Source organism: Talpa europaea, assembly GCF_964194135.1.
Source record: "Talpa europaea genome assembly, chromosome: 8".
Classification (NCBI taxonomy): Eukaryota; Metazoa; Chordata; class Mammalia; order Eulipotyphla; family Talpidae; genus Talpa; species Talpa europaea.
In genome coordinates this window covers 85,317,077-85,331,806 of record NC_140075.1, presented here as the reverse complement: position 1 = coordinate 85,331,806, position 14,730 = coordinate 85,317,077, and the positions used below count along the sequence as shown (strand labels likewise).

General features: G+C 38.3%; 1 protein-coding gene across 1 annotated transcript; it reads right to left on the bottom strand.

Moving 5' to 3' along the window:
* Window positions 1-374: 374 nt before the first annotated feature.
* MAPK1IP1L (mitogen-activated protein kinase 1 interacting protein 1 like) lies at window positions 375-3,808 on the bottom strand (the record flags this gene model as incomplete). Its single annotated transcript, XM_084240275.1, has 3 exons — window positions 3,612-3,808; window positions 2,232-2,936; window positions 375-482 (listed from the first exon to the last, which is right to left on the bottom strand). Exons 1-3 carry the CDS (start codon window positions 3,687-3,689, stop codon window positions 375-377), a joined length of 891 nt encoding a protein of 296 aa, XP_084096401.1. The 5' UTR covers window positions 3,690-3,808.
* Between the last annotated feature and the right edge of the window lie 10,922 nt (window positions 3,809-14,730).

Here is a 14,730-nt window from a genome sequence, read left to right as displayed (position 1 = left end):
ACTCAGTTCTATTTATTTACCTGTCAACAAACAGAACTGAAGTGTTAGCCATAAGCACTTTACGCACAGACCCAGGAAACTATGAAGGAGACAATGACACAGCTTGACCAGACTGTGATGCATACTTTGATGGCACTTGTACAAAGAGAGCAGTCATGGCTGTATGACTAAGGTTCTCCAAACAGAACTGCTACATGTGTTACGACAGACTCCCAGAGTGTGCCAGTTTTCAGAACCAGGGAGAGAAATTAGGGATGTATTTCTTCTAAAGAAGGAAGGAGCAGGCTACAGGGAATGGTCTGGGTAGTGTTTTGTGGGAATGCAAATTACTTGTCACTATGAAGCAATTCCCAGGGTTTCCTCTAATTTGAGGTTCAAGACAAAGAAGAGAATTCCTTCTCTGAGCTCCTCCAAAGCAATATGGACATCTCGTAATCCGTTTGAAAGCAATCTCTAAGAATATCATTCACATACTTGTTGGCCTGCATTAAAAAACAAAACATTATTTTCCGTAAATGGAAGATTCTAGAGCTGTATGACCCATCCTGCTAAATATAAAACAAATTAGGTAGAACTCAAAAAAAAAACCACAAAAGGTTTTTGTACAAAGAAAAAAATGAACACTGCCTGGGCTAATGAAGGTATCATCTGACAATAATCACCAAGAATTTAAAAATGTATACTCAAAATATAACCTCAAGAGAACCAGGTTTATTTATCCTAAGTTAAAGCAGCTCAAGATGTTGAGAGGCATCATTTGTTTAAATTATGACAATATGATTGTTTTCAAGTGTTTATTTAGGGAACAGTGATTATAGAAAAATACTTCAAATAATTTCCCAATCAAGTTGTAGATTTTAACAATAATCCACATCACCTTAGATTTTTAAGTGTGTAACTTCATAATTTAAATAAGTCAAATAATTGTTTTAAACAAATTGTATCAAAGAGCTATTCAATATACTTAATCACTTTAACTTCATAAAAACCAATGAAAAATTACATGGGAATGATTTACTTTTACATTTTTAACTGACTGTATCCATCTGATGTACTATGCATCCAAGTACAAGAGGCAGATATCTTCTCTGAGAAGTGCAAGGTTGTTCTTTCATGAATGCCCTCTAATAGTGAAACCAGCAATTTTTATATATGCACTCACATGCATATATATGTACTTCAAAAAGCAAAGCGTCATCTCTTCATCCACTGTTAACTTAATGGTAAGACTGCAATAGAAAAAAGAAAAAGTAAACGCCTAGATTTTGTAAATCGAGTTTATTAAATCCTTACTGTGGCTTAAAAGAAATTTATTGCTTAGTAAATCCAAACAGCAAGTCATGTCAATTATTTTGACACATGATCTGCAAAAATAATTTGAGTATGTAGTAAGGAGGCACACAATTGAAAGGAAGTGTTAGGGCACTTTAAGATTTTTTTCCTTTACAGCTGATGTGGATATTTGATTAATCTAGGTGATATGATTAGTTATCTCGTTAAGCATAAATATATATTTTTTCTCCCTCATGGAGAATCTTGGCTCTGTATTTAACTACTCACGTGGCTTTTACTTCATGGGGGAAAAGGAACTTTCTATTTGGTCATATGCCCAAGACAAGCTCCTCAACTTTATCAACCCTTCTCTGGCTTGTCTGACAGGAAAAGTACAAAGCATTATGTGTAACTGATAATGCAAAAACAGTGGTGTATTCTTGAGCTCAGTGCTGCTAATGATTTTAACAAAACCTTAGCTGAGAAACATTACGTAGCTGCATGAAAGGTGGATAATTTTATACTCACTGCCTTGGATTCTCTGAAAATCCACCTGCATACCAAGCCAGACAGAAGCAGAAATTGCTTTTATTAAAATGTGCTTTGGTATGATGCTACAAAATATTATTGAGAAACGTTTAAAAAAAAAGAAAAAACTCCAGTGAAATGCATCTTTGAGTTTATCTCAACGAGTTAACATTGAGGATACTGGCTTACTACATTACAATATCTTTGGGAAATTATTCTATTTCCTGGTATCTAACATACCAGGAATAACTAACTCGTGTTTTCCATAACTCAAAAATGCTTTACCTGAAATTTGAAATTTACATACCTCTTTTAAAATTTTAAAAACTTTAAGAACTTTCTAATCTTCCAACCAAAAATGGAGACAAATAATCTCGACATTGCACTGAAGCAACTGTTAGTGCATGTTAAATAAGAAATTAAAGACTTACATGGGGGCCGCCAGGCATCGGTGGAGCACCAGAAGGTCCTGAAGGCACTTGGAAAGGATTATTTGGAGTGGGATAGAGTCCTGGTGTGGGATATGATCCTGCGGGCCCAGGATATGGTGCTGGTGGTCCCCAGGCTCCTGGAGGAACAGTGCCCCATGGAACAGGTGGTGCTGTCCCTGGTGCCTGGGGAGGAGGAGCAGGATATGGCCCTGGAGATGGATATGGCATATTAGGGGTAGGGTACTGCCCTCCCATTCCTGGTGCCCATGGTCCAGAAGACATTGATCCCCACGGACCTAAAGGACCAGCTGCAGATGGATCTGTGGGTGCACCATATGGTCTTGGAAGCTCTGGAAAGGGCATATTTGGTGTAGGATATGGCCCTGCAGGGCCAGGGCCTGGCACAGCTGGGGCTGGATAAGGACCACTGGGTGGGGGGCATGATGGTCCAGAAGGAGGAAAGGGTGCTGGGGGTCCTGGAGGTGGTCCGGTGGGAGGCACAGAGGGATACATTCCTGTTGGTGCTGGTCCAAAAGGCACAGTGGAGGGTGTTGCACTTGGTGGGAGTCCAGATGGCACAGAAGGTGGAGCACTTGGGTTATTCCAAGGGTTGGAACCTGGCCAGCCTTGAGGAGGTTGGCCAGGTTTTGTATTGCTCACAGCAGAGGTTTTGGCAGGGGAGTGGTCAGGTAGCGCATCTGCCAACTGGAATAAAAAACAGGTCTGTTTTATCAGTCTTACTCAGGGACAACTCATACCAAATAGGATTATAAACCCATAAAGGATAGTAAGCTATAGGGTCAGGGTTTGTAAACCTCTATTAACATCTGCAAAAGGTAAACTGCTGGATTCAAAAACATTTAATGAAAAGCTTGAGGGGTTAGTTTGACAATCTACTGTACAACTATAAATTCCAACAAGAAGCTTCAGTTTTCTAAATACAACCAATGAACATCTTGTGGATTTGAATCCTGGCAAACATGTTACATAATCCTCTTTGAGTTTCAGTTTCCTCATTTTCCAATAAAAGGCTAGGGTTAACTTAAGGTTTAAATGAGATGATTCATGCAATGCTCTTAGAGTGCATGGTATGTGACTACCAACTAACATTGGCTAGAAGAGAAGAATAGAAAAAACACTAAAATTTTTTACTTCACAATTTAAAAAACAGTGCTACTGGATTTATTTTTAAATGCTGTATCTAAGTATAAATTAAGGCAAATCATCTATCAAAATCACACTGCATGATCCCACCCCCACAAAAAAATCCTCTTAAGAATCACAAAAAGTATCTCCTTTAAAGATTTATGGCATAAAGTTAGGACTATATTGCTTTTCTTAAAACCCAGAAACTTATGAAGAAAAAATGTATTGACTTACTGAAAATTCTTCAGACATTTTCCTAAAAAAAAAAAAAAAAAAAAAATTTAAAAACCAGTTTTTACCAGTGTTAACCATCCCTTAAATATCCTCCTATGCACACATCTCTACATCTCTTAAACAGAATCTTAATCTTAACCATTCATGTGATGTTTTTCTTTCCATAATGGTTTATACAGCTTATCAAGTGATTCATAATTTAGCTTCATGTTGGTGGCAGCTTTATTTACTTGTATTTTTGGTTGTTTTAAATAATGATACAGTGAATATCTCTGAACATGTATCTTTGCTCACATGTGAGTTTATCACCAGGAAATTACAGTCAATAGGTAATGTCATCTAAAGCCCATCTGAAATGTCCTTACCATTTATACTCTTTATCCGATATTATTAAATTTATAAATTGTTTTCAATTACTATAGATTAAAAGTAGGCATCTTGGTTTTACTTACAATAGGTGTAAAGTTGAGCATTTTTTAAATTTAACACATTTATATCTTTTTCTCTGAATTTGCTCATGTTCTTGCACCACTTTGATCAGTTTTTAAAACTGAAGTATAATTAATGCTCAGTAAAATGCACAGATAAATTTTATGAAGTCAATTTATCAATCTTTCGCCTATAAGTGGCTTCTGGATTTTGCTACATTTACAAAATCCTTCTACATTCCAAGATTAAAGAAAAAAACCACCTGTATTTTCCTATAGTAATTTTATGCTTTAACTTGTTTAAAATCTTTCTGTTCTTCCAAACAATAAAGCTGAATAATGTATCATTTCTCAACTTATTTGGCAAGCTACCTTGAATACGTTCCACTGAAACTATTAACAAATACTTACTGAAACATCTATCAATTTACAGGCACCACGATAAATACCAAGTGCTTTAGGTGCATAGTCTCATTTAAATACCTCAGAGCTCTAATGACAGCAATTTGTTTTATCACTCCCTGTTTATAGCTGGAATACAGGTGGCATGTTGAGGTCATAGAACTAGTGACAAGTACAGAAGGGGTTCAAGAGTCAAGGCTTTTAATCACTAGGCTACGATGACTCCATCATCTCCCACAGTATTGTACTGATTTGCCCTGTAATATTCCTTCTTAATAGTGGTAGCTTTATCTTTCAAACAAATTTTAATGTCAGTTCACTTTCTATCATTGTTGCTTTTTTCACGCGTTCCTCCATATTTTTTCCAGATCACTTTGTACTAAAATGCTGCTGCTTTAAATTTACAGATTAATTTAAGGGCCATGTACTTTTGAAACATCAAATCTTGTCATTTAAGAACAAGGCATATCTTAGTTCCCATGACTATCATTTATTATCACTCATCAACTTTTTAAAAGTGAGGTCCCCTATACATTTCTTGTGAAATAGATTTATAATTAGTAAATTTTTTCTTGAGGTTGTAAATTTTTTGACATTTCCTATTTGCTTGTTGATATATAGGTAAGGTTTTTTAAAGTTTTAGTCTACTTTTGTAAGTAACATCACTGAATACTTTTATTTTTGAAAGCTTCTCAGTGATTCCCTGAGATTTCCAACTTATGCCATTTTACAAAAAGAATTATGCCATTTACAAAAAATAATTTTACTTTGCCTTTCCAATATTTACACCTCTTTTCTCTTTTGCATTAGCTGTGACTTAAACAACAATGAAATGTTACATCGTAAGAGTGAGCACAGTAGTCATGTTCCTAATCTCCAGGGAATGCGTGCAATGTTTGTCTAATTATTTTTAGTTTGAGATCAGAAAAAAACTATACTAAGGACATTTCTATTTATGCCCATGTTGCTATCTTTATTCCTATTTTGCTAGTCAAAAAAAATCAGAGTAAATTTCTTTTTTTAAAAAAAGATTTATTTATTTATTTATACAAGAACCGGAGTACAGGCCAGATGCGCAGGAGGGTGGGAGGATTCATCAGAGACAGAGCAGGGAACAGAACAGGCAGACTGACGAAATACACTGCTGAGGGGAGCAGCGGGCGCGACAGGAAAAGTCTGCTGCGCTATCTGGGACCCTCGCAGGCCGGCCGGGATCGAACCGGCGCTGCAGAGGCTGTGGACAGCTTCACAGTGCTGCGCTCAACCACCAGCGCCACCAGGGGAGGCCACTCAGAGTAAATTTCTTAAGTTCTTTGGGCATCTAATGAGTTGATCTCAGATTTCTCCTTTGATTTACCAATACTGTTAGGTGTATTAGCAGAATACCTAATACTGAGTCATACTTGCATTCTTAGTGTTTTATTTTTAAGTATGATTTGGTTATCTTGAGAAGTGATAAAGAACAGGAAGTCTACTAAATCACAACTGCTCTATCTTTGTTTTTATGTTAAGGTTTGTTTCATATTAAAGGTCAATCTTAGGACTAACAAATAAAGGAACTTTATCAATACATGACAAATTTAAAGTCCACATCAGACTAGCTTTTCAAACAGGGTGAGTCTTCTTGAAACAGAAAATGGTTGTATGTCCAAGTTCACATCAATTCTGGAGCAGAGAACTGAACACAGTACGCTACTCAATTTCATATGGTCTTGCTGTTCCAGTTTTTAGAATTACTTTTTCTCCCTCTTAAATTTTGAATTAAAATATGTAATATGTAGTAACTAGTCACAGAATTAAAATATAAGTTATTCCACAAGTTAATATTAAATTGATTTGCAAGGTTTTCAAAATTTTAAATTCAAAATCAAATCCTGGAAGACAGAAGAGGGACTGGAATAAGACCACTTCCTGTTCTCCAGCACTGCTTAATAAAGTGACCAGCTCTCGGGCCTCCCTGGGTGGTGCAGGCGGTTGAGTGCCACACTGTGAGGCTGTCCGCAGCCTCTGCAGCGCCAGTTTGATCCCAGCCGGCCGGTGAGGGTCCCACAGAGCCTCTCCTGTCATGCCCGTTGCTCCCCTCAGCAGTGTATTTCGTCGGTCTGCCTGCTCTGTTCCCCACTCTGTCTCTGGTGAATCCTCTCACCCTCCCGCGCAGCTAGCCTGTATCCCAGTTCTTGTATAAATAAATCAATAAATCTTAAAAAAATAAATAACATGAACAGCTCTCCATGCCTAGAATAAACAGTGTTCCTGTTAAATGGAAACATTCCAGGTTACTCTTTGGAGGATACTTTCATCATAAAAAGGTAAAAAAGTAGAGTTGGTTGTATTTCACTGTAAGATTAACTGCAGAATGTAAAATACCTAGATTTTCTAAAAAGCCATTCCAAAACATCTGCATTATGCTAATTATTAAGATGAGGTCAATGTAACCTTGAACTGCACCCTCCCAAAAGTTTATTATAATCAAGAAAAGTTTTTACTTGTTTTCTTTTTGGAATACTTAAAACTATTACTTCAAAAACTTTCCATTACCTCTTTATGGCAGGATCTATGTATCATCTGAAAAATAATCATCTTATTTTCTGAGCAATTAGAATAGTAATTTGAAACACACAAAAGTAAGACAACTTTTCTGTAACCCCTATGGACTTAGAGTAATAATGGCAATTTATTCACAGGGAGGTTTTAGAAGTTGAACTTCATAAATTATTAGCGAGACTATATGACAGGAAAATTTTAGAGGACCATCAAATTGCGCTGGGAATACATGGTTATGAAACCTGGACATCGATTTTTTGACTGCGCTTTGATAAAAGCAAGCTTTTTAACCAGAGATAATCGTCTCAGCTGTAAAAGTTATAATAATTCATATGTCACAGGTAATAAAAAGTAACATGTTTAAGTCCACATAGTGACACAGATATGTAAGGTGTTTATTAGGAGAAACCACGGTAACAAAAATTTTTGCATTGATTTGTTTAGAACTGGGGGAAGAAGGCTTGTAATATATTGTGTTGAAAATATAAGTTTTGAATTAGAATAGTATTGCAAGAAATACATATTTAAGGAGGTTACCATTGAAACAATAATTACCCTTCCTAGGGTAAGTACATGGCACTATGGGTAAGTGCTAAGTACCTCCAAGAGCTCCTAAAAGAATCAAGGAAGGAAGTACTAGGGGAGAAATCCTGAGAAGTGGTGTCTTGGCAGACTGGAGGAAAAATGAAGAAAGAGCTGAGAGTAGAGAATGATGGCTAGGCCCTAGCGAAAAGGAGACCAGGTTGCACAAAAACAGAGAGGGGAGGCAAGAGAATTTGTGGGGAGTGTAAGCAGTTAAGATAGGTTGGGAGTACAGAAGTTGAAGGATATGTTAAGTCTCAGTAGAGAGCCCTTAGACCTAGGTGTCAATCACCTGAATGAATCTTAGGAATGGGCCAACCAAGTTCCGTTCAGGGTAAGCAGGACTTATAACATGCCTACAGTTGCAGTGCTAGGAAAACAGTGGGCGGGCAACCAATATCGTATTCTTTAATCTTCCATTCTATGTCGGCAGACAGCACAGGATTAAGGATGAATGCTAAAAGTTTAACTGTCTAGATAAAACTGCAGCTCTTTACTGACTGGCTCTGGGCAAGAAGAACTGGTCAAACCTCAGAGTTAAGAGATAGGAATATTATCCAACCCAGAGAGATAGCAAAAACTTCAATGTCAGTTTTGACAATTGATATATATACAAGGTCACACATCTTTTCCTGCAGTTCTCATTGCGAAACCTCTGAAAATGAAAGAAACTTGCCAAAACTATCCTAAAACTTGGTGGCAAGACTTGCCCTGAGGCTATTTACAATTTCCATTAAGTCACACTTGTATTATGTTGGATGCCCAAATAGTAATGCTGGATCAGGGCATGCAGCTCTGGCGCAAAAGGAGGTGTTACTTCTGTCTATGCATCTTTTTGTTTTTCCAAAATCTAAAGATAAAATCCAGAGATTAATGAATTCCAAAGCTCCTCTTGGAGGGAAGAAAAGAACACTCCTATACGCCCAACTCAAGCTTCTGAGGCCAACTAGTTGTGAACAGGAGGTTCAGAGATGTCACTAGGAAGGAGAGTTTCTATTTCCCCTGCCCAACGAACTGTACAGAACAAAGAACGTCTGAAAGGTTCCTGAAAGCCCCCTTGGCCTGCCATGAGGGTGTGTTTTCAAGAGAGGCCTTTATAACCACCAAAGTGCATCGGTGCATTTCCCTCTCAGTAAACGCTACCCCAGTATCAACCCCCCCCCCCCGCACCCCAATCAGGTGAGCCTGGTTGGCTGCTCCCACATTAGAATCGTTATCAGGTAAGAGCCCGGGTCCTGGTTTTCAGAGAGGAAAAACGGTTCAGCTATTTCTAAGCCCCCACGGGTTTTGCGTTACTGCACGAGGGCGCCGCCGGGCTGGGCACCCCTCCCAGCCGCCGTGGAGCGCGCCCACCCGGGGTATTTGCCAGCGACTTCTCTAAAATGTACTGGACAAAATGTTGTCACACTGCGGATCTCGATGCGTGCAGGCCGATCTCTCCCCTTTTATTAGACGTTAAAGCGCGGGGGAGGGGCCGGGCCCAGGCGGGCAGTCCTTCAGGGCCGAAGGAACAAAGAGAGTCCGGGATCAACCGGAGCGAACCGGCCTCCGAGCGGGTCTCGCCCGCCCGGGAGAGGGTGGGGGAGGGGCCGGGCCCGCTCCCCGCCCCGCCCCCCAGCCTGGCCTGACGTCAAGCGCGGAGAAACCCCGCGGGCCCGACGTCACTGGTCTCCGACACCTCCCCGGGAGTACGATCGGGGGTGCGCCGCTCCCGGGTGGGGGGGTCGGGAGAGGCCCGGGGAAAACGCTCAGCCCGGAGCCCCAGGGAAGACGCCGGGCGCCTCCGCTACCACGCCCGCCCCCCCCTGGGGCGCGCTTCCCCTCCCCACTCCACGACCCGGTCAGAGCCTCACCCGAGCCCGCAGCGAGGTGAGGGGGCGGCGATGGGTCCGAGGAAACAGCGCACTGACGAGGAGAGCGGGCGCCGACTGACCGCAGCGAGACGGCGGCGGCAGCACCGGGACCAGCAGCGCGCGGCTCCTCCTGGCGCCGGAACAGGAAGGGCCGAGCGCGGAGCGCGCCGCCCAGCCGGCAACCCCCCCCCCCGCTCCCGCCCCCGCCCCCAACCCTCGGGGCCGGGCCGCGCGCGCCCCCTGCAGGCCTTCGGCGGCACCGCGGCCCCCCCGCCCCTCGCGCCGCTGCAGTTGGCGCCGGCGCGCGGGCCAAGCGCTGTGGCCGGTGACGTGCTGAGCCGCGGGACGGAAGTCGCCACTTGTTGCCTGGGGTGGTCGGGGGCGTGTTCCAGGCTTGCTCGGGTCGCGGCTGGCGGGGTGAGGATGCCGTCGGACTCGCTGACAGGCCCTCGGGTTAAAAGATTGGGGAAAGCTAAAGGAACAGGTTTTTGTGTGCCGGGTGGTCCCTGGGTCAACGCCTCTGCTTCCTACGTACTCATTTTAAAATAAACCTCTAAGTACCTGCTGTGTCGAAAGATTTATAGCCCTGTCCGAAAGAAACCTGCTAGCCGATAATTGTAGATGTCGTAATTATATGGTATATACATGTATTACGTATTTTATATTTAATACCTTAAAAGTATGCTTCCTTGTGTAAACCGTTAGTCGGTCCCCGCGCATGGACGTTTTACTATGTATTGTAACGAAGACATTTCTGGGTACCGCCCAGTACTGAGCTCTCATAATGTAAAACCATCAATAGAGGAACTTAATACCGGAGCCTGGGAACGACATTTTTGGATAGGGTCTAAGGAAAATGCCATTAGTGTGAACCGCCCACCCTGCCCTAAGAGGCTGAAGGTGGTGCCTTGTGCAGTTATGAGAAGTTTGAGGCTACATACAACGGTGCGATGTTTAAAATTTTAATATTCTGTTGCTAATAGGTATTTTTTGCATTAATTCTAAGTTTTTAATGTTTCCCCAAAAGATTACTTATGTTCATTGGCGTTTAGTTGAAAAAAATTGTGGTCGAGTGATTCACTCCACTGACTCTTGATTTTGTGTGACTGTCTCCAACATTCCCCTGCCACCTCTCAGCTGGTAACTGAGCAAGGTGGTAATTTTAAGAGCTGAATCATTCCTCTCCCGTGTGGGTTTCTACAGGCGGGAACTGACTTCAGATCTAGCTCTTACTTAGACAAGTGCTGCCATGTGAAGTGCATCCTACCCAATCCTTCCTTCTAGTTCTTTCACACAAGTCAGACCTACAATGTGGTATGAAGATTCTGCTTCCCTCCCCCTTATAAATCACATGGACATCTAATCATATCTTGTTATCTGTTTATGGAAGACCCAAACTGACAGTAGTGTATTTAAAGTTAGAAAATGTGTAAGAATGCAGCTCTAATAAAAATATTTTTCAGAGTAAATTACATGTGTAAGGTAATGATGTATGTTTTAAAAACAAAATGCAGTCTTTGGATTTTATATAAGAAATTTAATTAAGAAATGAAAATTTATTCAGAACAATTTATTTGAACTCTCATCCAAGAGGAAACATTTAACTTCAGGATTAGAAATAAAAAAGGAAACAGTCTACTTCTTTTTGGGTTAAGTAGTGGATCATACAAACCTGATTGACAATTAACTATTTTCAAATATGTATCAAATTCATACTTGGCTTATTTATCCAATTCAAGCAAAGTCAGCATAATTTAAGTAAACCTCCTTGAGTTTTACACTCTCAAGTCTGAAAGCTTAGATTTGATTATAACCATGGCAAAAGTCATTATCTTTACTTCCTGCAAATGTAATCAACTTTTAAAACAACTTAAGCAAACATCAATTTTACATAGACCTTATTAAGGGTAGGAAATTGCAACTGTCCATCTAATTGCAGAATCTAAACCATAAATTCAAATTGTAGAGTTATATCTGTCAAATTAAGCCAAAAAAAAAAAAGGCCTATTACAGACTAAAGGAAGTAAATGTGAATCTGCAGAGTTCACTAAGGGGCTAGTTTGAAAATCTATCATCACATTAGTGCTTAACAGTTGTACAGCAATTATTTTCAAGTATGCTCCAAGGGTCACTTCTTCACTGAAGAATTAACCTTAAGAAAGTCAAACAGTAATAGTTATTATCTACATTTTACATGTTTAGGAAATGAAGCAAACAGGTTTAGGATTCAGTAATTATTCAAAATTAAAAAGTAAATTAAAAATACTTTGGCTTTATTTGAAATAGAATTCATGTGCCCTAAATCCCTTTCCATTGGGTTATATCCATTAGTCTATATTTCTACTTAGAAGTCAATATATTATTTTTAAAGTTACCTCCATTTTGTGTCCAGTATCTTAACACATTAGGATAGTTTAGGTAGACTCTTGTAGTGTAGTTCATTTACAGCAGGCCATTAAAAAGAAAAAGACCATTTGTGCTTTCTGTTCATTCTTTAGAAAAATGAAAGTAAAACTGTTAAAACAAAAAATGTAAAGATTTTTTCCAAAGTTGAAACAATAATCTGCTTGACTTAAAATTTTATTCATTTGGACATTTTAAGTTACCTAACAGTTTACATTTAAACATGTTTTCCTAATGTTGTATTCAGGAATGTCTTATAATTAAGTCTACTTTCCTGTGAAATTTACTATCAAAATCAACATATATATAAAACCTATTTGACTCTGATTATAGTTAAACATGACAAAAGATTTCTAATGAAAACTAAGCATAAAGAGCTCGCTCTAGGATTTTGTTTCATAGGAAGGAAGTTCTCTATTACGTGGATCTATAAAATGATCCAAACTTCACATAGACAGGAAGCTAATAACTTGATTTATCTTAATGGCTTCGGCTCATGAATAAATAATGATTTGCTTTTTTCTTACAATAAGAAATGGAATTTGTGTAATGATACAAGTCCTATTTGCCACATTTGCTTACTGTTTAAAGGATTTCTAATCACCAAGATATTCTTTTTATTATATATATTAATAAGACAAAACTTTAACTGAGTCATTCTTTAACCACAGTTTGCCATTAGCTGGAATTCAGGAAAGCACACAGGTCTGATCACCAAATCAATAAATCTAGTCACAGCCCAACTAAAAGCTTCCTTTAATCTTCTTCCTATTTGGTCTTCCTTTAAATTAAGCCATTCCTTTTATGAATTATTCAGGTGAATGGCATGGTTATAGAAAGATCACATTTGATTCTTCATACAAAGATGCTCAAGGAACCTAAAAAAAAAACCATTCAGCATATTTCAGAAATTATAGTAGGAATCAAGATGTGGTAGCTTAAAAAAAAAAAATAAAAAGAGGGAGGTATGTCCTGAAAGCTTCAAAGAGCAATAGAAAAGTCAAGTTTATTTCCTGATTAGTGCAGGATGATTCCCAAAGCGCAGTTAAGTGTCTGGTCCAGACTAGCTATTAGCAATTAAGCAGTTCCCTTTCATTGTCAAGGCTTTTCCCTGAGGTAATGCCTAAATTCTTAATTTTAATATTTTATCTTGTTTCTTTTAGCCCATCCTCTCTTACCAATAAGCTCTACACATTTTCAGCATGCTGAATGCCTTCTCAACTCTGGAATTTATATTTCAAATATTCACAATGTCAAACTTAGACAATTTATATATTTACAACTTCCCACATTGTTCCTCTCAAAACACACCCATTTACTTATATATTCCAATAAATACTTTTTTAATGAGTTAGTTTTTCAATACTGAGTGGTCTTCCAAATGTGTTCTCAGACACTGAGAAAGGGGGTGAGCCTTTCTAAATCCAATTCCATAATAGCTTTAAAGGATTATTAACTCTTCTTTTTCCTTCACTGTAAACAATTCCCTTTCTCAAGTCTTTATATTTCTACATTCCATATTTCTTTTCACTGTAGCAAATACCAAAGGAAAAATACAAACCATTTCAGAGTAAATGAATCTCCTCCTTACTCATTTATTAGATCTTCCACTTCAAGGCTGTGTATGGCAGTATTTTGCAAATGTTATTTAATACCTTGAAGTTGAAGTTGAAAAAATAAGAAAGCCACAGAAAATATATCATAAGCAACTAGTCTGTATATATGAAAAGCTACTTAGATCTTGATTGTCATATAAACACTAATTTTTACCATTATAAAAGACAACACAATTATATTTCATTTTTCTTTATAAAATTACTTTTTAACAGAATATTCATAAGTTAGTCATCCCTTAGGTTTTCCTGTACTAATAAAAAGTTATTTTTAAAAGAAAAAATATTTAAAATAATGTTTCACAGAAACAGAAAGTCTTATTATCAAAATCTGATAAAAAACTATAATTAGGGGTAATCTTACCATAATACTAATTTTCTTACACCAAAGATGGATATTTAGGAAGTATTATGTTGTTAAGTGAGATAAACTTCTCAGTGATCTACAAAAGTGTCGGAATAAAGATGAGGTAGTATGAGACTTTTCTACTTTTATAAAAGGGAAATCTCATATTTAGAGGATATATTTATCCTGACAGTGGTGTTATATTGAACCTCATTACTGATGAGATGTGCCATTTTAGTAGCTACCTCTCATTGGAGTCAAGACAGTCTTGAGATCACTGAGAAACAAAAAAAAGCAAAACAATAATAGTAACAGAGACTTCCTTGTTTCAATTTTGTGATCGTGAACAACTTATTTTAAAGTTATTATTGAAAAGAGCCATCTTTGTTAACTCCAGAAGTGCAGGAATGGGAAATAACACTTCAACATAAAAGCAACAATACTCAAGAAACATCTAATTTGGAAATTTGAGGCAAATTTCTTCCAGGTAGAAGCAGTTTACTACAAGAGCTAAATTAGCATCAAAAAATCAATGACTATGATATTAAAAATGTCAATTAGTACAAAGGGGGTAGACAGCTCACCAGAAGAAACAACTGTCCAGGGAATTTATTATCGATTCTTTAAAAAAAGAGGAGTTGGATATCACTCCATTAATCTTTATTATATTGGGCTAATGATGTTTCTAAAAATGCTTCCCTGTTGTTGGGATAGTAAATTTAAAATATTACCCTGGTGCCCAGTGCTGTTCCGTTTGGTATAAGCCATGAAACTCTCAAAATATTTTCCTTCTTTGAAGTCACGATGAAGACATGTTAATTCTGAAGATTAGGAATAATTATTTGAAACTTGAAGATAAAAATCATATTAAGCTTCCTAAATATTGAAATCCATGTTTATTTGAATCGTTACTCAACTTAAAATACTGAAATACTACTTAGGTACTTT